We start from the raw sequence: 23,119 nt of genomic DNA, 5'->3' as shown, positions 1-23,119 counted from the left end.
TTTCCCCATGTCTTTATGTACAATTTTCTTTTCTTACTTTTAAACCACTTTGAGATACACTTATGGATGAAAATGAACTATATAAATAAATTCTGCTTTTTTGTTAAAATAAAAAACGAAAACCAAATTTATAATCAGAAATAAAATGAAAATGTGCGATTATGGCACAGGATGTATGCACTACTGCATAACTTAGAATTTCACTGCTGCAATATTTTTTACTCATTGCACTCATCTTGTACGCTCGCATCAGGTCCCTGAATAGACTTCTAGAGGGACTAAAGACAAGCATTCACACAGTGGTATCAAGTTTAGAAATAAAAGAAACAGATAAAGACAAAAAATGAAACAGCCACTCACCCACACTCTGTTAAAAAAAAAAAAAAGCTTTAATTAATCAGAACTTTTGGGACACCCCACTTACATGTCTTTAACAGGTGAAAAAAAATGAAGACAGATAAAGAAAATTGGAATTCTGGTTTAAGGCTTTTCAACCGGCCGTGAGGAAACAAGTTTGTTAGACAGCCCCCAAAAACCCAACCACCCACACTTCTCCGATATCTAAATGCACAACCAGGGCACAAAGTACACAAATTCCAGGGATTTAACATATGATCGATAAGGAATGGGCATCTGATTTTAAAATATGCACAGAGAAGTGTATTTACTTTCTTGAGAGTTCATCCTGAATGAGAGTGCTAGTTTAGCATTAACAACACTGGTAAACTGCGCAATCCACTGACACTGTCGTTTCCAACACTTGCTGGACATTCTCCTCTCTCCAGGTATTAATTTGCGCGTTCAATTTCTTCATTGGACGATCCGTTTCTGTCCACATAGATAGATAGATAGATAGATAGATAGATAGATAGATAGATAGATAGATAGATGGAAAGAAAGAAAGAAAGAAAGAAAGAAAGAAAGAAAGAAAGAAAGAAAGAAATGTGTTTATTAAAAGAAACTCTTTAAATAAACACAGTACATACAGTACATAAATAGATAAATAAACACAAATGTTATGGTCGCAGATATTAATAGCGTTTCTTGAGAAAGACGTTCGCTGAAAGTCCTCAGTTGTTAGTGTCAGAGAGGATGAGCAGCTTTTTAATAATGGTACTCGATATTTTTTTTAATGTTCTTCTTTAATACTTCCAGCTGTCCTTTTAATTTATCTTGTTGATTTGGAGGCCACTCTTGAATTGATGTTTCTTGTTCAGAACACTATAATGCAGATATCACACTGGCCATCACAGAGTTGCCAAAGATGTAAAGGATGTCCAAGCAAATATTAAGGTAATGCAGTCTCCTTACTTACATAGTTCCTCTGTGTTACCAGACCAGACAAACCTGTCATTACTGTAAACACCCAAGCATTTGTAAAGGTAATGGTAGTTCTAGAAGAATGGCCATTTCTGATCATTGAAATGACTGGGGGAGGAAACCTGGAAGTGGCCCCTGGTCATTTTCTGGTCATTTACACAAGCTAGCTTGGAGTCAGGTCTGTGAGTCCCAAACTTTTGTGTTTCTAGAAATATGCAAAGGTCTGAATTCTGATACTCTTTTGCAAGGAGTTGCCACTTTGAAATTGTAACAGTTCTGTTTCTAAAGAGAAACTGATACAGCACATTGCCAAACCCACCACATGACAAACCATCTCATGATCCCAGATTAAGACCTGAGTACAGCATGCAATGGGTGGTCACCTCGGCACCACACTAGTTCAGATTAAGTGGAACAGTACGAAATTTTTTTTTGGTGGCTGGAGTGCCAATTCTATCACCAACCCCCAGGTTTTCCCTGCAGGTTAGAGGGCCTACATGCAGGGCTGCGTTCAGATTAATGTCATACCCAGGACGGAGCAATTGCAGGTTAAGGGCCTTGCTCAAGGGCCCAATGAAGTAGAGTCACTTTTGGCATTTACGGGATTTGAACTGGCAGCCTTCTGATTGCAAGTGCAAATCCCTAACCTCAGAGCCACTACTGTGCCCTACTGTTTCTAAAACTGTCCAAAATAAATCCTAGTTATGATTCAGATATACTGTATATACAGTAGATTCAGAGAATATTTAGACCCCTTGGCTTTACATTATTGTGTTGTAGATTTAATTTTATGGCCATCGGCCTATGCTCAAATTCCCATAATGACAAAGTGAAAAAATGTTTTCAGAAAGGATTTCAAATGTATTAAAATTATAAACTGAAGTCTCTTGTTCATGTAAGTATTCAGACCATTAATTCAGTACTTTGTAGAAGCCTCATTGGCTGAAATTACAGCTTTAAGTGCTCTTGGGTAAGTCTCTGCTGACATTGCTCTGATGGATTTGGGCAGTTTATTGCAATTTTCCTGGTAGATCCTCCCAAGCTCCATAGGTTGAAAAGGAAGTGTCTTTAAACAGCCATCTTCAGGCTCTCCACAGATGTTCCATGGGGTTTAAGTCTGGTGTTTGGCTAGGCTATTCCTGCACTGTCTTGGCTGAATGCTTTTTGTCATTGTAATTTTCTTTAAGGACCTCTCTGTATTTCATTGGATTCACCAGTCTCTCTGTCCCTCTCACAGAGATGCACCCACCAGAGCACATTGCTAGCACCATGTTTCGCCATATGTATGATATTAGGCAAGTGATGAGCAGTTCCTGGTTTTTGCCAGATGTAGTCATTGGAGATTTGCCCAATTTTTGTTTCATTAGACTAGAGAATCTTTATCCTCCTGTTTTCAGAGTCCTTTAATTTAATTTGGCAAACTGCAGGAGGGCTGTCAACTTCCTTTCACTTGAGGGCTTCCATCAATTCAACTGATGAAGTTCTACAGAAATGATCATCCTTCTTATAGATTCTTTCATCTAAGCAGAGGACTTCTGAAGCTCTGTTAGAGTGAACATTTGGTTCTTGGTCACCTCCCTGAACAAGACCCTTGAAAAATGGCAAATATATCAATTTACAATGAAATCTACAACAAATAATAATCGGCAAATGATTGCATTTATGTAGCGTAGTGGGGAACTACTTTGAGCACCACCAATGGGTAGCATCCATCTGGATGAGCAACCATTTATGTTCCAGTATTCTCACCACATATTAGCCATTCGGTGGTAAAGGAGTGAGAGGAGTAGTTAGCCAATTAGGAACAGGGGAAAATTAGGGGACCAAAATGACCAGTCCATGTTGGGCAATTTATCCAGGATATTGGGAAGCACCCTCCTATTTTATGACCACAGAGAGTCAGGACCTCAGTTTTATGTCTCATGTGAAGGATGGCACCATATTTACAGCACAGTGTTCCCATCACTGCATTGGGGCATTGTGATCCACACATAGACCACAGGGTAAGAGCCACTGATGGCTTTACCAATAAGCCTTCCAGCAACAACCCAAGGTTTACCTAGCTGGTCTTCCAAACAAGTACTGGCCTGATCGAAACATGCTTAACTTCAGGTGGATTTGGCTGCAGTCTAATAAAACCACCATGAAGTGTGCAGAAAATGAAGGAGTCTGAATACTTTTTGAATCCAGTTGTTCAATTGTACATCATGCTGGCTCATGCATATTGCATAAATGTTAGCCTGTGGTTACTTTTTTAAAACTGGGATTCCCAACACTAGGTTTATGCTTTTATGTATTTGTTTTTTTATATTGTCCTGCAATTATAAAAAAAAACAAAAAACAGATTCACAGCCCCCCATTACTCTGAATGCCGTGACAAGGATTTAGGAATGTTGTATTAATTTTAAATTCATATCATGAAATAAAAGTACCAGTAGCAGTGACAATAAATGTATCATGATTTTGAATTTGATAAGAAAAGGATACGACTCTCATAAGAAATATACAGAACTGTACTTTCGAAATTTCCCAAACTGCAAAAGTGGAAATTTTACAGCAATTGCAATTAGGACAAATTGTTTCAAAATTGTCCTAGTGAATGTGTGATAGTGTATGAGAGTGGGGCCAGTGATGAATTGGCAATCTGCCTGATATTTCATCAGGTCATGAACATGATTCTGGTGGGAAAATCTCTGGCCCCCATAACCATGAATTGCATTGAGCAGTTTTGAAAATGTTATGCGTTCTAACTTTATTCATATGAGACACCGAATGTGCTAACAGCATGTACAAAATGCTGAAGGTCACATCATTCGTGACTAATATCTTGCCTTGTTGTCCAAGTCATTGTTCTTGTTAGTCAATCGAATGTTATTCATCTATAAAAATAAAAAAGTTTCAAGTAAATCTGTATTCCTGTAATTAGCCACTTCCATTCCACCTGAATGTAAAACAATGAACAACATCTCACTTTGAAAGAGACTGACATTTAATGTTGCTAGAAGGTAGTGGGGTGCCTTTTTTCTCTTTTTACATTTTTCACATGGCAGTGCCAAATCAGTCTATTTGTATCTGTTGGGGTCATCCACACAATGTTTTCATCTGATGCAAATAAAAGATTTCTGCTTGAGCACAGGAAGCCTTTTACAGTTACATTCTGCTATACTACATTATTTGCTTAGGGTGTGGGGCAGAATATATGGTAACTAAGGATTGTTCTGGCTGCTTTTTGTACAAAACTGGGTGTAACATTTGGTTGAATATACATCATAGGATTATTAATATATGGCCTTTGCTACATGCAGAATATGAAGTATTACTGCAAGCCAGAGGCATGCGTTCAGGGGAGGTAAGTGAGGCAGAGCCTCAGCTGTCATCATGAAAATTAAAAAAAAAACTAATAACAATAACATGAAATAAATTTGCCCACTGGTCTGTGCTATAAATTTGCTTTCTGTGTGATTCCAATAATTTTGATCATTTTTATAGTCAAAATCTCTGAATTGGCTCATTAACTGTTCAAATACCGGGAAGGAACATAAGATGCGGCAGCGACAAGCCCCACCTCACCTCGGACTGCGCTCTCCCTCACACACGGGGTTGATGCATGCAATTGGCGCGTGCCTGTTGCTGTCTCTATGTATGTCGCCAATATAAGGTTTACAGACGCGTTTATTAAACACCCTGACTTTCCGCACGCTGGCTAATATCTTTAATCAATGTGTGTGACATATTTAGTCTTGCTGATCAGACTTAAAACTGCAGTGAAAAGGCACAAGGTGAGGCAGACAGTACCATACTGCACTGAAGGGGGTGGATGTGAGCCAAAAAGTTGCTTGTTGCTGCTGTTCTTCTACGCATCAGAGCCAATACGTTAGCAATGACTGCCAAAACGGGAGATTAACATTTTTAAAACTAAAGGAAAATAAGAAGGACTTTTACAAGAAAGTGGCGGTGATTTTCGTGGAGAAGGACAGGCACATGGACTTCTTTTACAAATAAAGGTAAGACCATAAATGTTTTCAATTTTATAAAAAATGGGATCAGACTAAGAAAAAAAATCCAATATTTAAAAACTAAATTTTGACCTTAAATATTGTTTTTCTTAGTATCCTTTTGTTGAACAGTCTGTATTCAAATTGAGTAAAGCATTCAAATTAAAAACTTTTAAAATCATCTAAATATTTCAATTAAGGTCAATATTGAAATCCATTTTTTTGTACACCACTCTGTACTTTCATTTGTACTGAATGAGAAAGAATTTTGGAATTACAACGACAAGTTTTGAACACATGGAGGGTGCAGAGCAAATGCGCTCTCTCCGCTCTGTCTCGCCGCTATGAATGTAACGTTCTTTCTTAGCCAAATATGCACCTTACCTATGTGTGTGTAAAGAACGCTGTTGAGATATGAAACATAACCAGTAGTCAATGTGCATGCTGCCAATTCATTATTGAATAAGGTACTCTTTTGGATCCATATATTTAAAAATGTCACTCTAAAGGAGTCAGTGCTTCACCAGCCATGAACCTCACCGCACGTCACTGCTGCAAGCTAAAAAGCTGGGGTTAAGTCTGAATTGGTTTGGTGGGTTTAAGTGGATGCTTTCTTTAATGTAGTGGCCTTTCACCCATGGGTGTCAGTGTTTTTTTAGACTTTTCTCCTTGAATAGTCTACTCCCTGTTTCCCTCTAATAATAAATACAGATTTGCAGAATAAACAGGTGTATTTAGATTTCCTGAGACGTTAAATTTTGACTTCCACATTAAAATTTGTTAAGATTAATATTGTCTGCTTTAATTATATTAGATAGTGTTTGTATGTTAAAGAATATTGGTCCATTACATGAAAATGTAACCTCTCCTAGAATATATGTTACTTTTTAAAGTACATCATCTTTCAAACTGTATCATTGTCACATGTTAAATAATACAGTCATTTAAAATGGAAAAGCAACAGAACTATTATTCAAACTAAGGCCCATCCATTCTGTGATCTTGTACTTTAAAGTACAGGATTTCTGGAAGATGGACTCTTTTCAGGCAATAACAGCTGATAGACAATGAATCAACCCTGAGTCAATATAATAAAAACTCACACACAATTTGAAATTGTTAATCTGATATGTTAATCTAGTTTGGGCTTCAGCTCCCCACTACTTTGAAAATGAAAAAGAGATTTGAACATAAATGAATGAATTCTTACTTTTGTTTATCTGTGTTACTTATTGTTATTGTGTATCTTGTGTAGTGCTACAGTAGCAGTTTATAATGAATTCCATTGTTCTCTTTTTCACATCACAATGCCCTCTGTCATAAATGGTTGTAGTTTTCTTTTTGCTCTTTTTTTGGTCCCTTATTAAATGTCTTATGGAATTAAACAATAATTGCCACATTTACACTATCAATTCCAAAAGAAAGATAAACAGGTCATGCACATTTTACATTTATTGATGCAATTTCACAAATAACCTCACGAGGGCACTATGTACTGACAAATATGCATAACAAGTGCTGTAATCCCAATGGATTGTCAAACTTGTTTAATAAGAGAAGTAAAAGCCTCAGAATAAGGATGTCGCCTTGCCCAGGGATTTGTTCCTGCCTTGCACCCTGTGCTGGCTGGGACTGGCTCCAACAAACCCCCGTGACCCTGTGTTAGGATATAGTGGGTTGGATAATGGATGGATGGATGGATGGATAAGGATGTCAAATGGCATAATGTATTGAGAAGCATGCACATCATATTTACACTTTAATTTTTAATTTTGCAGTGTTTCATTATCTGGATTTAAAGCTTAAGGTTTTTATTTAGTCATGTTTCCATGAGAAAACATGCCATTTGCCTTCAGAGTTGCTTTTAAAAATAAAATAATAAAACAATTACAAACAGTGATTACATCTTGCCTGAAGAAAAGGCTTGAGTTGCCTCGAAAGCTTACATATTGTAATCTTTTTAGTTAGCCAATAAAAGTGTCATTTTGCTTGACTTCTCACTACATTCATAATGGTACAACACTCTAGTACTACAAACAGCAGGTTTAAAATTTTACAATAATTCAGAAACAATTACATAATTTTAAAAACAATATTTTGATGACTACTTCTAGCAATTTTCCAATACATTTTCACCCAAACACATTCAGCACACTTATGAAAAAATTGTTCATCCCCAAAACGTTTCTACCTTTACCATTTGTTGGGTAAGACACCATATGGCACTAAGAAGAAAGAAATCCCTGAAAATGCATATGATGGGTGGCTGTCATCAGCTGAGATGAGTCTTAGTTTCTTCATCATTACCCATTGGCATATCATTATTAAGTCATCAATCTCTATATCAGCAACTTATTAGAACTTAGGTAAATTTTGATTTGTTCATCCAGTAAACAAGGAAGGGGAGTGGAAAGTGATCACAGACTGGATCATGCGGTAATAAACAGCAAGAGGCACCTGTCCACTTTGAAGCGTTTGAGCTAATAGGAGGGGAAATAAGCTGATTACATTCAGAATGTACTGTATGTTTTTGCATGCATATTCAAATTTAGATGTAGATTATTATAATGCAAGGTTCTAGATATTTATTTCAGTCTCTATTTTTACTTCACAGAACAATGAGTGATGAGCATGCAGATTTCTTCATCTTAAAGTCCTTTTTCCAAAATCATTTCTTTAGTTCTTTTGGCATTTAGTACAACAAGGTTATTATTGTGCAAACTTGGTAAACAATACACTTGATTGAAGTAATGGATTTCATCATCCTCCGATTTTCATTCTGTCACCATAGTGTTTATCAGCTTACTTGATACCAGAACTACAGTCACTAGTATATAGTGTAAATAGTGAAGGGGACAGTACACAACCTCGAGGAGACCCTGTTTCTGATGAAATTCTCTTTAAGAAAGTACCCTAACCATCTGTGAACAATATAGAAGCAAGTCCTAAACTAATATATGTAAAATATGCATTAATGTTCATATTGGTCAATTTATCAATTAGTATGCAATCTTGGACAGCATTGAAAGCTGAAGACAAATCCACAAATGACGCTCTGACACAGGAACTGGGTTTTTCAAGAAAAGAGTAGCTATTATGCAACATACTCTGCGCTTCTGTTTGTACAGTAAACAAACTTGTGGCTAGCTTGAAAGGGCCAAGTCTGTGTCAATAAGATGTATTTCATCAAATGTTCAAAGCATTTCAATGGCATTGAAGAGGAGGCTACTGGTCTATAGTCACTTAGATGGCTTGGCTTAGGAAGTGTGGGAACTGAGGTTATGAGTGATTGTTTCCAGAGCTCAGTCACAATACCACAGCTCAGAAACCAGATAAAAAGTAAATGAAATATGTGAGAGAGCTGTCTGGAACTGGACTCCAGGAGCCTTCCTGATAATGTCATTTGGTCCTACAGCCCTATTTGTTTTGACCTCCAGAGATTTCGTCACACCATCCCAATATCATTTCTGAGATTTTTACAAAGAATCACATTTACATATTCATTTTAGATATTGAAATCTTGTGTATCAAATCTTGTTAAAAAGGCAATTTGGTTTATTAACAAGGAGAATATGATCCTTGCCTGTTGGAAAGTTTTTCTGACGCTCAATGGTGAGAGCATTTAGACCTTCCAGACAATTCTTAATTTTTCCCTGGACATTTTCTTTTGTTTAATGGACTGGTTTATTCCCAGTGTTGTTTTTTTCAAAACCCATGCTTTAATATCTTTCATGATTCCACAGTTTACTATTTGAGTACACTTTGGAATTTTTTTCCTTAGTGATCAATAACTAAGAGAAATTAATATACTTACTCACAGTAAAAGTGTATGTGAGGATGTTGACACACCACAGTTAGTGTAGGAATGCCCTTCTGTAGCTCTTATATGTTATCACTATGGTGGTTGTTTTTTCTGCATGAAGTGTTTCTTGTTTCAAGTTCTGCTTTCATTTTGGTTGTAAGTGAATAACGTCATGGTCAGGTTTCATCCAGGGCTCTTCTGCAATATGACCTTTAAACATCAGAGATGTTTTCATAATATCTATCAGATATTTGTTGGTTTTGTCATTGGCTGAGTTCTTTGGTGTAAGATTATGTATTTTTTATTTAGAAGAGCTGTTTTCAGAAGATGTGCCAAGAATCTTTACAAAAACTTAAAAGAATACAAATCAAACGTCCATCAACCCAATTTCGTAAGCCTTTACAAGCTGGTCAAAAGCTGGAGTGCTTATTTACAAAATTAGACTTGGAGTTGAGCAACAGCAGTTTAATTCTCTTTGCCACTGTGCTGTGCAAATGTAAAATATACATATACTGTATACTATGTATTAAGTTAATAAAAACCTATATACTTCGTGTTTAGTTCCTCAGTGGGAGAATTTAAGTAACACCAGTTTAGTAAGCAGAAGCAAAATTTAGCAATATAAGAAAATGTAAACCAAAGTAAGATGTGACCAACTGACAATCAAGAAAATAGAAACTGCTGTTGACAATGTTGTTGAAAATAAAGGATTTGAGGGTCCATGCACTTTTAGAATAAGCGAAGTCAATTTCTGCATGATCTAAACAAATTGGCCACCCACCCTTTTTGCAAGCCTTCTACAACATGAAACAGCAAGTGGTAATGTCTATACCTGGAGTAAAATAATATGATGGTCTGAGGCTAGCCAGGAGATTCAGCTTTCTCTTCATAGGTGCCATAAAAGGTAACAGTGTGAAGAGCCTAACAAATGTTCATGTCACACTTTTTAAAACAACCATAATCGCAGCTCACCTTGTCATTGATCAACTGGAAAATAAGTCAGGCTTGTGTCATGTCTGAATTCTTTAGAATATTGCTCAAGACATTTTTCAGTTTATTTAAAAATTAGTCAAACAGTAGTCACGTCTAAGCTCATTTCTTTACTATTAGAGGCTTTAAATGTTCCTTTTCACTCCTGCAGCTCTGCCTTCAAGAAAAAGCCCCATCAAGACCAAGAAGCTGGCACGTATCTAGGAAGAGGTTTGTGGTAATTTTAGCAACCTTCACATGCATTGCAGTTATGGGCTCCTTAACCATCACATTGTTGAAAATGAACCGACATAGCACAGGTGGGTCATGTTCTGGTTTTAAGAAGTCAATATTTCATAAAAGCTCTTCAGCAGAATTTAAAAGTTGTGATTAAAGTAGGTGAAGGCAAGTAAAATACTGAAAAATTTGAAAGCTAGTGTATCTACTGATAAATGAGTTTTCATTACAGCGGGAATGATAATTTACCAAATTAGCCTTTAACGCTGCTTAAGGGTCAGAATAAAGAAGGCGTAACATGAATTACAGCATTTGGAAATAGAACATTCTGTAAAATAATTTACAAATTAAAATGAAAATTCACCAGTATTACATAAGAAAGATTCCCAGATGCTTCCCTTCTTTAAAACTTTTTTTTTACTGTTTCTTCATTCTGAATTTGCATTTCTTCATCAATTCCAGTGGTCTTTGTGTAGCTTCTGAAAGTACTCCAGCTTTGGAAAGTTTGAGGACTTTATTTTTCTGACACCTTTCTCTAAAGTAGAGTACAGTACCCTGACAGTAAGTGTTAAAGAAATGTGGAGAAACAAAGGTCTGTTACCCATTTTTTATTAGTTTGTAAGGACAAAACAGATAATTTTCACTAAAACCCAAAATACATTTCCCCTTAAAAAAGAGTACTTCTTGTTTATGAAAATTACTTAATAAGCAAGCTGGATATTGAAGCTTTAAAAAAAGCAATTGAAGTATAGAAAGATTGAGAGTCTCAACGTTTTTAGGAAACATTTCTTAATGTCAATAATGTCCTCAAGGATGACTTGAAAAGAACAAGAACATTACCGCTTAGGCCATAACTAACATTTTTCCAAAAACAAATCTTATTATCTAAACTTATCTTTAACTGGTAATGCCTAACTTGATGACAATACATTTTGACTACATTTTGAAACTATGAGAAAAGTTGATTACTTAAATTAAAAAACATTTTGTTTTCCCTGTGTCACAGAGAAAAGTCAATGTATCCAAATCTGTATCATCCAAAACTGATATAATACTTAAAATAGAATTAATAACAGTTGTTTTCCTGCCCTTAAGTTATTGTATCAGTATTTATGGTATACCTACAAAGCAATTCTTCAGAACTATTACAGATAATTTATGATGTAACTCGAGTTTATCAAGAACATGGGAACACAGCTAGAAACTTGTTGAGGGTAAATTTTACACAAACATTAGGAAGTTTATCTTCACACAGAGAACCATGGACAATTGGAATAAGTTGCCAAGTAGTATGGTAGACAGTAGGACTTTAGGTATCTTAAAAACTAGATTAAGTGGACAGGACTGGTGAGCTATGTTGAGCTGAATGGCCCATTCTTGTTTAGATTGTTCTAATGTTCTAACTAGCAGTTGAGGTATGGATAGAGAAATAGTATGAGTAAAGTGATAATTTCACATTTATAGTACATGCAATTTTGTGTACTTACTGTACACTTGTTCCTGGTATACGGAAAATGTGAGTGTTGCCCAAAAATGATCCCATCATTTATTATATTTCAGTCTAATTTGCCCTGCAGCACTACATAGGTGCATTGTGAATAAGAGACTTTTAAATTTCTGTGGCATGTGGATCTGTAGTAAATAGCTGTAGCCAGTTAAAAAAACCATTGGAAAAGAATGATGTTAATAAAAGCACTGTTACTCAGTTTGCATGACAAATTGTGGGTTCTAAGAAAGGACAAAACACAAGAAGCAGTTTCAAACATTAGGAGGACTCTTCTTATTTGCTTCACAGTACATATTTTGCTGTATCAGATTTTCACCTGTTTATAGTGATAGTTATAGTAATCAAAGGTGCGGGGAAAGCTTTGTGATTGATGATGAGGTTACTGAGGAAATGTCTGCAAGTGCAAGATTCTGACTAGTAGAAAATGGGGACACATGGTCTTGTTTCATGCTGGCATAAGTTTTACTGAAATAATGGAGATTGTGTAAAAAAAAAACAAACAAAGAGTGCTAGTATATCTAGATGTGATATGTTCAACCAATTCTATAAAAATAAATGGTGTTACAGAACATTTTTGTCAACTCATTTTCATTATCTGCTGATCTAACCATCATTTTCAGACTGCAAATATGATATTCTTCTTTTCTGGCCTTCCTCCCTGTATATCTGTTTCTTTACATCCTTTCTCCACTCCCCCCTCACTTCCTTTACTATTAAACATTCCTGCTCTAATTTTTCCTTAGTTTAGTGTATTGATCCTCCATCACAGTTCAATTGTTCGCCTCTTCTCAATATTCAGCCAGTGGTTTCAGCCTTCCAGCATGGATCTTCTCCACCATCAATAGCACCAAAGATCCATGTGAGGACATTTTGGGATTTTCTTGTGGACAGCAGCTAAATATAACAACAATGAAGCTTCACAATAAGAACCTGAACCCTGGACAGCAACAAATCTTGGAAATACTTAGGTCAAGCTTGGGTAAGTTGTTTTTTTTTTTGTCTTGATGTGTGATGGATTTAAAAATGATATGAGAGTTGTATAATAGCCATGGAGGCATTCAAAATACATTTGATCCTCAACATTTGTGCATTTAACCTTTGCAACTTCAAGCATTCATGTGATTTAATGAGTAACCTAATTTTTACTTTTATATTACCAGCCGCACACATTCACGGACTTGACAGATTTGCGTAGTACAGAAAAAAAATGAGGGCCGAAATGCACACAAGTTTGGGGAGTGGCTAGGTCCTGTTCACCCTACTGCTGTATAATAAAGAGCTCCTTGTGCATTTGTTGAATATTTTCGTTGTTTTGTTTAAAAAAAAAAAAAATCAAGCTTTGTGTTGCAATTATGCACCCTAAGCGTAGTCCTTGATACAGCTTAGTAAGAAAATAAAGGTTTTAGATAAACTTTGTGCTGGAATCAATGGTTCATTATATCTACAAAAAGGAGGAAGGTTGAGACTGGCTAGAAATATCGAGGATGCCAATCCCATCATCAGTCGCAGCTTCAAGGTTAAATGTCTTGCCTCTGCTATGCTCTCATACTTTGAGACCCTTAAGGATCTCAAGAGATACACGAACTAGACATCGCTAACAGATTTTTTCAAGCCTGTGCATCTTTCACAATCTCCAATGCAATTCATCACCTGTGAAGGACAGAGTGCCAGAGGTGATATCAAGACCTGACCAGTCTCTGCATCTTCTGATAGCATTGGCTGTAATTTTTCTTATTGAAATGTTAGCACAAAAAGTCATGACTAGTGAGAAAGAATATTTTGAGTTTTACCAGTTCAATTTTGTCTACTATATTTTATGGGGAGAGGCATGGTGACACAGTGGTAGCGCTGCTGCCACACAGTTAGGAGGCCCGGGTTCGCTTCCCGGGTCCTCCCTGCGTGGAGTTTGCATGTTCTCCCCGTTTCTACGTGGGTTTCCTCAGGGTGCTCCAATTTCCTCCCACAGTCCAAAGACATGCAGGTTAGGTGCATTGGTGATCCTAAATTGTCCCTAGTATGTGCTTGGTGTGTGGGTATGTGTGCACCCTGCGGTATGCTGGAGCCCTGCCCGGGGTTTGTTTCCTGCCTTGCTCCCTGTGTAGTCTGGGATTGACTTCAGCAGACCCCCGTGACCCTGTAGTTAGGATATAGTGGGTTAAATAATGGAAGGATGGATATTTTATGGGTTATTTCATGGTTACTGTGTTATTAAAAGTGCATGTTATCAGAAATAATGTTTTGTTATTAAGAATTCTTCGCAGAAAAGTGTATTTTGAGCACTCTCTAAAGAACAATTACAGTTTTTGGTGATCATGGGAACCTAACCTCTGGGTATTAACATTTGCCTGTTTCACATTTGTGACGTTTTCTTTTTTTTTTTGGCATTACATCTTATTAGAATGCTCTCTGGTCCACAAATATCTGAATATATGACATCATATGGACTGTTAACTTTGCCCCTGCAGGTAACAGTGATGCCAGTTGGGCAAAAAAATCTATGTTTGTTTACCAGTTTCGGGCACATCTTCACATTGGGGCTGAAAAGCTGAAGACAGTGTTTAAGTTCTTGGCTGAAAAACATGAACTTACTTGTGATTGCATGTGCAGAATGGTAGAAGATTAAAACAATCTGAATTCTTTGCTTATCCGAGTGTTGGTGATCTTCATAAATTCTATGCACTATATGTATCCACTGTATATTTTTTGGATCATTTATAGCTTTCATACAGTGGAATTAAAAACAAAAGGTAATCTGCTAATAGAAAACAAAAGAAGCAGAAAACAATTAGAACAATATCCAAAGATTGGGAATATTTAACAACTATTATTACTGTAATTTTGCAGACTGGAAATTCCCACTGGTGTAGAAATTACTTAGTTTTCTTCTTTAATGGAAGTTTCTTCAGAGAGACATACACTAGAACGTGGTGACTAAATGAATGATGATCTCTCACCTAAGTATCAGAACATGCCTGCGTTGAGTCACTATCTTGTATGTGCTGGCTTCTCCTTCATGAGTCAAATAATTTATTTAACAGAAGCAGTTGTTGCCAATAACATCATAAGTTTCCATCCAGTTTTTTGCGACGTTTTGTTATCGACAAATTGAATATTCGTAAAAAAAATTTGCTGTCTCCAGCCTGTTTCCATCCAACTGGCTTTTTATCGATAAAATGGTGTGCGTGATGACGTCATCCCCTCCAAAACGAACTGTCGCATACGTTTTGTTGTATCGCGAAAAAAATCTGCCCTTGAGCCGTTTCCATACATAATTTTGTGTATGTCGCAAATGATCTACCTTTTGTTTTCCACGTTACACCCCCTCCACTAAACAAAGAAACAAAGAAATGGAGAGATTATTCAGACAGTTTTTTGAAAATTGCCAGCTTACTGTTATTTCAGTTTCACAAATAATTGGAATTGTACATAATATCCGAAGACGACAGCAGAATGAAGCCCTAGAGCTCGAAGAAAGTACCCCGGTGCGACGAAACCCACGGGTATGGGAGAGACGACGGAATAAGACCTTCTGGGAGGAGGTGGTGGGGAGACACTTCACAGAAAATCTCTGGCTGCAACATTTTAGAATGACACGGCCGATGTTTGAGATGTTGTGTGGATTCATCAGTCCTGATGTTGCGCCCATCACAGGTTGTCACCGACCACCGGTTCCAACCCAAAAGCGGATTGCCATCGCCCTTTACAAGCTGGCAACCTGCGCCGAGTATAGAGTAGTTGGAGAAACTTTCGGGGTCCGTCCATCAATGTGTATATGTTGTGTGCACCGCTATTAAGGAAAAATTAATGCGATTATAGACTTCCGACTGTAGCGGAGGCCAATGAAATTGCACACCGCAATTCCTTGGTGCATCTTGTGCCACAGATTTACGGTGCGCTGGATGGCACACATGTGCCCTATTCTTACCCCTACGGAAGGCTACCGCGATTACATTAATCGCAAAGGGTGGCCATCTATTGTTCTCCAGGCCCTTGTTGATGACAGGTGCATGAAACGAGACATTTGCGTTGGCACTCCTGGAAGTGCCCATGATGCAGCTGTGTTTGCAGCATCGGAGCACAGGTGAGCCTACCTTTCAGCATCCCTTCTCAGTGCGATAACAACTGAATTAGTACTGTAACCTGCTTCCCTTAAGGTTTTTAATTAAAACTGAAATTTGAATGAATACAAAATAACGACGTTTAATCAAAAAAAAAACAAAAAACTAAAGTTAATATTAAGGAGAGAATTTCTCATATATGCTAAAACATCTGCCATTTAATAATAAGAAAAAAATGTTTAGATAATGAAACACACGGTTTATTAAATATTTTGACTTTTGTATTATTTAGACATCCTGAGAGACACCCCAGGCTATAGTTGATGTGGAGGGAGTTCAGGTACCCCTTTTAGTAGCAGGAGACCCAGCCTATCCGCTACTGCATTGGCTCATCACGAGAAATAACGAGTCTCTTCATCAGACCATGCGAACCGCTCCGCTATTCTCATTTTGATTGCACGTGATGAAAATGTATTATGTGACCCATTTATTTGCGTTAAAGCCCTTTTTTTCCCGACAAAAAGTGTTTCCAATGTAGTTTTTGCGACATCTGAAGTATCGATATGGAATTTATGCGCTAAAGTTAAACGGAAAAATATTATGTCGACATGTACAACATTTTATCGATAATTAGCATTTCCATCAGCTAAAATTTGAAGCGCTAAATATTTTTTTGCAAAAACTCCTTGGATGGAAACCTGATGGAAATCTCAGGCAACTTATTTACATTTCTGCAGTGATTTACAGTTCTTTTGGAACTTTGCAGTAAAGGTCACAACAAAACTTTACAGAACCACTCTGATGCAGTCAGTAGCTTTATGTTCATGAACAGAGGTGATTAAGAAATGCCATTAATTAAAAGCACACATTGCTCATTTTTAAATATTTATACTCATATGAAAAAATACAAGCAATGCTGGGTTTAATTTATTTTGTAAGTTACAGAGATCAGTCTCTTTATAACTTTATCTAATACTGACTCTTTGCTTTTGTTGGGAATGGCCAGTCCCCTTGTAAGTCAGTTTTATTCAAATATTATTATTATTATTATTATTATTATTATTATTATTATAATCAGTTTGTATTCACATTATAGTAAGGTTAGACCCCTCTACATACAACAATGCCAAAGAATCTAAAATCTCAAAAATAGATGATTTAACAAAATATAAGGAAAGGATTATTATAGGGAGAACAGAGAAATGATAACACAGACAAAACTGTTACCTTCTATGTCCTTTCCTATCCAGGTTTACCAGGGTGACTTTCCAACTTTTCCACCTCTTTTGTGTTACTCACCATCCTCCCTCCTGATTTTAAATTATCCCTTCACTCCAAATCTTAGCCTCTCTTCCATCCTCCCAGTGGGTAATCAAGTAACCCTCACCCTATCCTCTTTGCCACCCCCCACCTAACTGTAGAGTTTTTGTTTCTATATCAAATGTTATCATCTGAAGCAAACAGGTTACAGTGTTTCTCACAAGCCCATGGGGTCCCTTCATTCCAGAAGGGTATTCAAAGAAAAACTCCTCCAAGGCAGCTTCAGAGATTACTTCATAAGTAGGCCTCCACCTGTCTGGCTGGATACGTGCTGCTTGAAGATTTTTGTTGGTCACCTGCTAGACTGCCTTGGGAAGTAATTAAAATGTGTATTGTTGCCTACCCTCTTATAGTAAGAAGCCACCAGTCTTGGTCTGGACCTTCTAATGTCCTGTAGAAATCCTGGAGAAATTTGGGTGATCTCAAAGGTTTTACTTTTGAGCATATTGCTCCATCTAGACTCCTTTCTTCCCCAAAGCTGCATTGTGGAGGAGCTCTTCAACTGCCACTGTTTGTTTCTCTCTTGGGATAGCCCTTCTTTGCAGTGCTGCCTACAATATGCCTGGCTGGTGAAGGATCTCCAGTATCCAGTCCTTTGTCAGTTGAAAAAAAAACATACAAGACAAATCAGAAGAATCTTTTGGTAGAGACTTTATTCAACAGTTTATAGTGTATAACAGACCTTGTAAGACCACAAAATTTAATCACTTTGATATTTATTGTTTTTATTATACTTTTCAGAGAATTCCAGTACCAATTTGAGCTCCGCAGAGGAAAAAGCAAAGAAATTCTACTATGTTTGTTCCAACTTGTCCCAAATTATTGCTGCTGGGCGTTTGGCATTCAGAGAAACTATTAAAAAGGTGAAAGTTTCTGTTTGGGATTTCTGGGGTACTGACAGTGGAGCTAAATCTCCTTTCGGCCATAACTGTAACTCCCACAATCCATTATTGCAGGACTGGAGTTTATCCTATTAGCAAGATTTAAAATCTGGTCACTTTTAGTGTAGACCTTTGTCATTTTCCCTGTGTCAGTGTGGATTTTTCTCTGAGTATTCCTGTTTTGATATCTCCTCCCAGTACTTTTAAGGATAATTGGTTGTTTTAAATTGGCTCACCACACAAGTGTGAATGTGTATATTAGTGTGGTGGGAAAGGCTGGTGCTCCCCGCAATCTTCTAATGGAAAGGGTGGATTTAAAAAATGGATGGATGGAATTTAATCAGTATCATAATTAGTTATTTGAATTCATTTTTTCAGAATTTTTATATTGAAATGAAAATGAATCTCTGGGTTACTTGCATTCAGACACAAACTAAAATGATCAACACTGTTTTTTAAGCTATCTACAGTATATATATCCCATACTCTTTACTCAATTAAAAATGTAAAACTATCATGAGCCAAATGTATTTAATTTCAGATGAACGTTTTTATACTTGTTGAAACTGCATCAGACAAACAGACTTCACTTTGCTTTTTATACAAAACTTAAAGTGTCTTTCCAAACTTTACAGATTGGTCTCACCAACAGTACAAATATTATTGCAGTGTTGCAAAAAATTATGAAAGATTACAACACCTACCCCTTTTTCAAACTCAACCTTGTTTCTGACCCCCAAAATACAAGCAGCTATGCTATTCAGGTAAGCCAAGTCTTCTCTCTCTGTCAGGTCAGTGACAAGAATGTTGTTAGACAACGTATTGGTCAGGTTGTTTTAGTAAATTTTCATCATTTGGTTCTAATTATTTTTTTTTCTCTGTTTGTTTAATTTTTTTACACATCACACACCTCTCGGCTGTTATGCTTATTGCAAGTATACAGTTGCCAAATTCTGAATGTACATGAGATCATGACATGCACATTACGGTCAAACATTTGTGGACACCTGGCCATTATACCTATATGAACTAATGGGACACCCTATTTTAAAGCTGTGAGCATCAATACAGTTTTGCCCCCCTAAGTTCCCCCAATCAACTGAGAAAACTTTCTATAGCATTTTGAAATGTGACTGTAGGTTTATGCGCTCATTTAGCCGAAAGACCATTTCTGAAGTCAGGTGCTAATATTGGTCAAGAAGACGTGGCTCATTATCAGTGATCCAGTTCATCCCAAAAGTGTTCAGTGTGGTTGAAGTCATGGCTCTGTGAAACCCACTTGGGGTCCAGTTACACCAAACTCATTGAACTATGTCTTTATGGACCTGTCTTTGTGCACAAGGGCTCAGTCAAGCTGGCACAGAAAAGGGCCTTCCCTAAACTGCTGGCACAAATTGTACAATTTTTTAAAATGCCTATATGCTGTAACATTAACAGTACCCTTCACAGAAACCAACCAAGGGTCCTAGCCCCAAATTCTGCAATTAATCCTTCTCTGACAAACTTTATGTTAGGCACAATGCAGTTGGGAAGGTAGCATTTTCCCAGCATCCTCCAAACCCAAAATGGTAACAGCATGCTTATATTACTACATTTGATGCTTGGTATTATGCATTGTGATGTTAGGCTTGTGTGCTGCTGCTAGGCCAAAGAAACAAATTTCATGGAGCTCTTGACGCACAGTTCTTGTGCTGATGTTGCTTCATGAGGCAATTTGGAACTCTGTGAGTAATGCAACAGAAGCAACAGTTACATGCTATGTGCCTACCATTTCATATTTCATATCATGGCCTACCACGTAGTGTTTGAGCTGCTATTACTTCTAGACATTTTCACTTCACACTAATAGCATTTATAGTTAACCAAGGGTAGATCTAGCTGAGCTAAAATTTCATGTACTGACTTGTGGTGAAAGTAGCATCCTGATAGGGCCACATTTAAAGTAAACAAGCTCCTCATTATGACCCATTCATCTGTCAATGCTTGTCAATGCAGATTTCATGGCAATGCTCCTGACTTTATGCAGCTGTTAACAATGGGTGCAACTGAAACACCTGAACTGAATAAGTTAGAGAGGTGTCCACATACCTTTAGTCATATAGTGTAGTTGTCATCATCTTAAAGGCAGTGCTTCTGTATATTATTCATTTTTACTTTTAAATACAAAAGGAAATGCACATTGATTCTTCTAAAACAGTAAACTCTTATCAAGAATTTAATGTGTTCAACTGTGTTTGTTATTAAAAGTCAATCTGATAAGTACTTCTGAATAAATCTCCTTAAGGACAGATGTACTCAGTAGTAACAGTATCTGTTGGTGAAAACAAAAATAATAAAGCAATTTTATTTATATTTCTAGATTGATCAGCCAGAGTTTCATTTTGAACCAGATATACAAGTAAGTAAAATAGTTCTGATATCTCACCTTGTTACTAAATAAACATTACTCATCCATATTGCAGATATCTCCATGTAAACACAATAGTGGGTAATCTAAAACATAGGTGATATTGTGTTTTAAGCAGTGAAATGTACTTCATATTTACAATGGGAAAGAATGTGTGGATATTTTAGGTCCACGACACAGTGTGTTATTAGTATATTCCTGGGGTCATTCATTCATTCATTCATTCATTCAGTCAGTCAGTCAGTCTCAGTCAGTCACTGAATCTATTTAATTTAAAATGTATATGTGAATTGGGAAAATTAGCTTATTTTTTATAGTAAGAATTTTCATTGCATCATCTAGGCTTGTGCTTTCCTTTTTAGATAGACTAACCTTCTGCTATGGATTTCTTTTCACAAGGTATATAGAAAATATTTGGAATACATTCAATCTATATTTCAGTTTCTGGGAGTATCAGATGGAGAAACAATGAAAATTGCTGGCCCTGTCTTGGCCATAACATCAGTTTTAAGATCAATGGCATCAAAGAAAGAAACAGATAACCCGCTCTTTCAAAGGATAACTATATCTGAATTACAGGTAAACAAACCAAAAGCTCTTTAAGCATTGCAACTCATGTGAGTCTGAATCATGATCCTATGTAGCCATTACAAAATCAAACATTATATCTGCAATTTAAAAATTTCAATTTAGCTGTTCACAATGGAAACTGTGTTTATTCTCACCCTTTTGAGTATAAATAAGGCAGGAATGTGGCTAAGGAATTTATCTTTAAGCTAAACTGACTGATTCAACCCAAGGTTTTTTGGGTTCCAACTGTAGAATATATAAAGAAGCCATTGTAATATACTGTATATCCTAATCTTGTAAATAGGTGTCTGTCAAAGAGAACACTAATATCTGTTCTAACCAAGTTCTTCCTTGATGGTCTTCTTGTAGAGTAATGCTCCTGGTATCAATTGGCTGGAATGTTTACAAGCAACTTTTGAGTCTATCAACATGAAGCCATCTGATCACATTTATGTCCACGATCTTCCCTACTTAACTAGTATGTCCAAATACATCAGTGAATATCAAAAAATAAGGTGAGATGGGCCTAGAAACTTATTAAATGGCATGCTAAGTAATGGGCAGAGGGAAACCGAGTGGAAACATAATAAATGAATTATGAATAGATGAGAAAACATAATAACAAAGAACTGATAGACAGACAGTCCTGTTCTTTTGTATTAATGACATTGTCTGTTACTCTGCTGTTTCAGCATCTTGAATTTCTACATGATTGCATCCTTCTTTCAAACGGTCTCTCCTGCCCTGGATCCTCGTTTCACTCAGGCTAAGAGAAAAATAACCAAAACTTCAGACAAGAACAAAGAGGTGTCCTTGCATCAACCTATCTGTCTCTTGCTTTCTCATTCCTGTAGTGTCCTGTTTCTTGCTCCATGGACCTACCTAACATTTGAGCAATTCTACTCCGCATACTTCTGTCAGCTTTTCTTTTGGTCTACTGATTTAGACAGAAGTCCTTTGCAACATTTATGATTTGTTATTTTACATGTATAATTTTCACAGCTTAACTTTCAGAGGTAAATTATGCATAACAGTGTCTTTCATCTTTAGGAGCCCACCCCTCCATGGAAAAAATGTGTCTTTGACACTTATAATGCTTTCGGTCCAGTGGTAGAAGCAATTTTCATTCGAGACAGCATTTCTGAGAAAAAGCAAAAAATGGTAAATTCAGAAGAACTTTTTTGAAAAATTTTATATGTGCAAGTTATGTGATATTAGTAAAACTTTATTTGCTCTTCAGTTTTATCCAGATCAATGTGTAGTCATAGATGATACAGCTTGTATTGTATTTATTTTAAAATTGTTAAATGGAAGCCAACCATTTTAGTTTACAGGCCTGCTTAAGAATATTTTATCCTAAACCATCCAACACATTAAAAGTCCTTATCTACTGTAGATCTATTGGGTGGAGAAAAGTGTCAGGAGTGATTTGTGACTGCAAGAATGAAAGGGAAGGTCTACAGGATGGTAGTGAGACCATCTATGTTATATGGGTGGGAGACAGTGGCACTGACCAGAAGGCAAGAGACAGAGCTGGAGGTAGCAGAGTTACATTAGAGGGTCAGCTCAAGTTGGACGGCTGGGAGACAAAGTCAGAGAGGCAAGGTTGCATTGGTTGTGCAGAGGAGAGATGCTAGGTATATTGGGAGAAGGATAGAGCTGCCAGGGAAGAGGAAAAGAGGAAGGCCTAAGAGAAGGTTTATGGATGTGGTGAGAGAGGACATGCAGGTGGTGGGTGTAACAGAGCAAGATGCAGAGGACAGAAAGATATGGAAGAAGATGATCCACTGTGGTGTCCCCTAACAGGAGCAGCCGAAAGAAGAAGATCTAGATCTAATAAATATACGTCAACAGTACTGTATAACATGGAAATGTTAAGTGATTACAATTGAACAGTATAAGGTCAGGACTCTTTAACCTTTTCCCAACATTGCTGCTGGTTCAGAAAAAAAGTGTACCATTTGTGAAATATTCAGCCTCAACACAAGAAAAAGGTATGAGGCAGCCACCCATATATTGTCACTGGCTGCAAATGGGTAATTGGAAAAGAGCA

General features: G+C 36.9%; 1 protein-coding gene across 3 annotated transcripts in view; it reads left to right on the top strand.

Annotated features, from left to right (window-relative positions):
• The window catches only part of kel (Kell metallo-endopeptidase (Kell blood group)), a 50,499-nt gene that overhangs the window by 6,000 nt on the left and 21,380 nt on the right, over positions 1-23,119 (top strand). The window contains exons 2-10 of one of the 3 annotated variants that reach the window (XM_039763711.1): positions 10,259-10,406; positions 12,630-12,809; positions 17,950-18,071; positions 18,725-18,853; positions 20,449-20,487; positions 20,938-21,075; positions 21,436-21,581; positions 21,759-21,873; positions 22,117-22,227. In XM_039763711.1, coding sequence (XP_039619645.1) covers positions 10,259-10,406; positions 12,630-12,809; positions 17,950-18,071; positions 18,725-18,853; positions 20,449-20,487; positions 20,938-21,075; positions 21,436-21,581; positions 21,759-21,873; positions 22,117-22,227 — 1,128 coding nt within the window. Of the gene's footprint in view, positions 1-10,258; positions 10,407-12,573; positions 12,810-17,949; positions 18,072-18,724; positions 18,854-20,448; positions 20,488-20,895; positions 21,076-21,435; positions 21,582-21,758; positions 21,874-22,116; positions 22,228-23,119 lie in introns of those variants that run through there. The other 2 variants (XM_039763710.1, XM_039763712.1) reach the window with 2 other exon arrangements.

This window comes from Polypterus senegalus, chromosome 9, assembly GCF_016835505.1.
Source record: "Polypterus senegalus isolate Bchr_013 chromosome 9, ASM1683550v1, whole genome shotgun sequence".
NCBI lineage: Eukaryota > Metazoa > Chordata > Cladistia > Polypteriformes > Polypteridae > Polypterus > Polypterus senegalus.
Note: the sequence above shows the minus strand (reverse complement) of the source record. Positions and strands in the feature narration are given on the sequence as shown.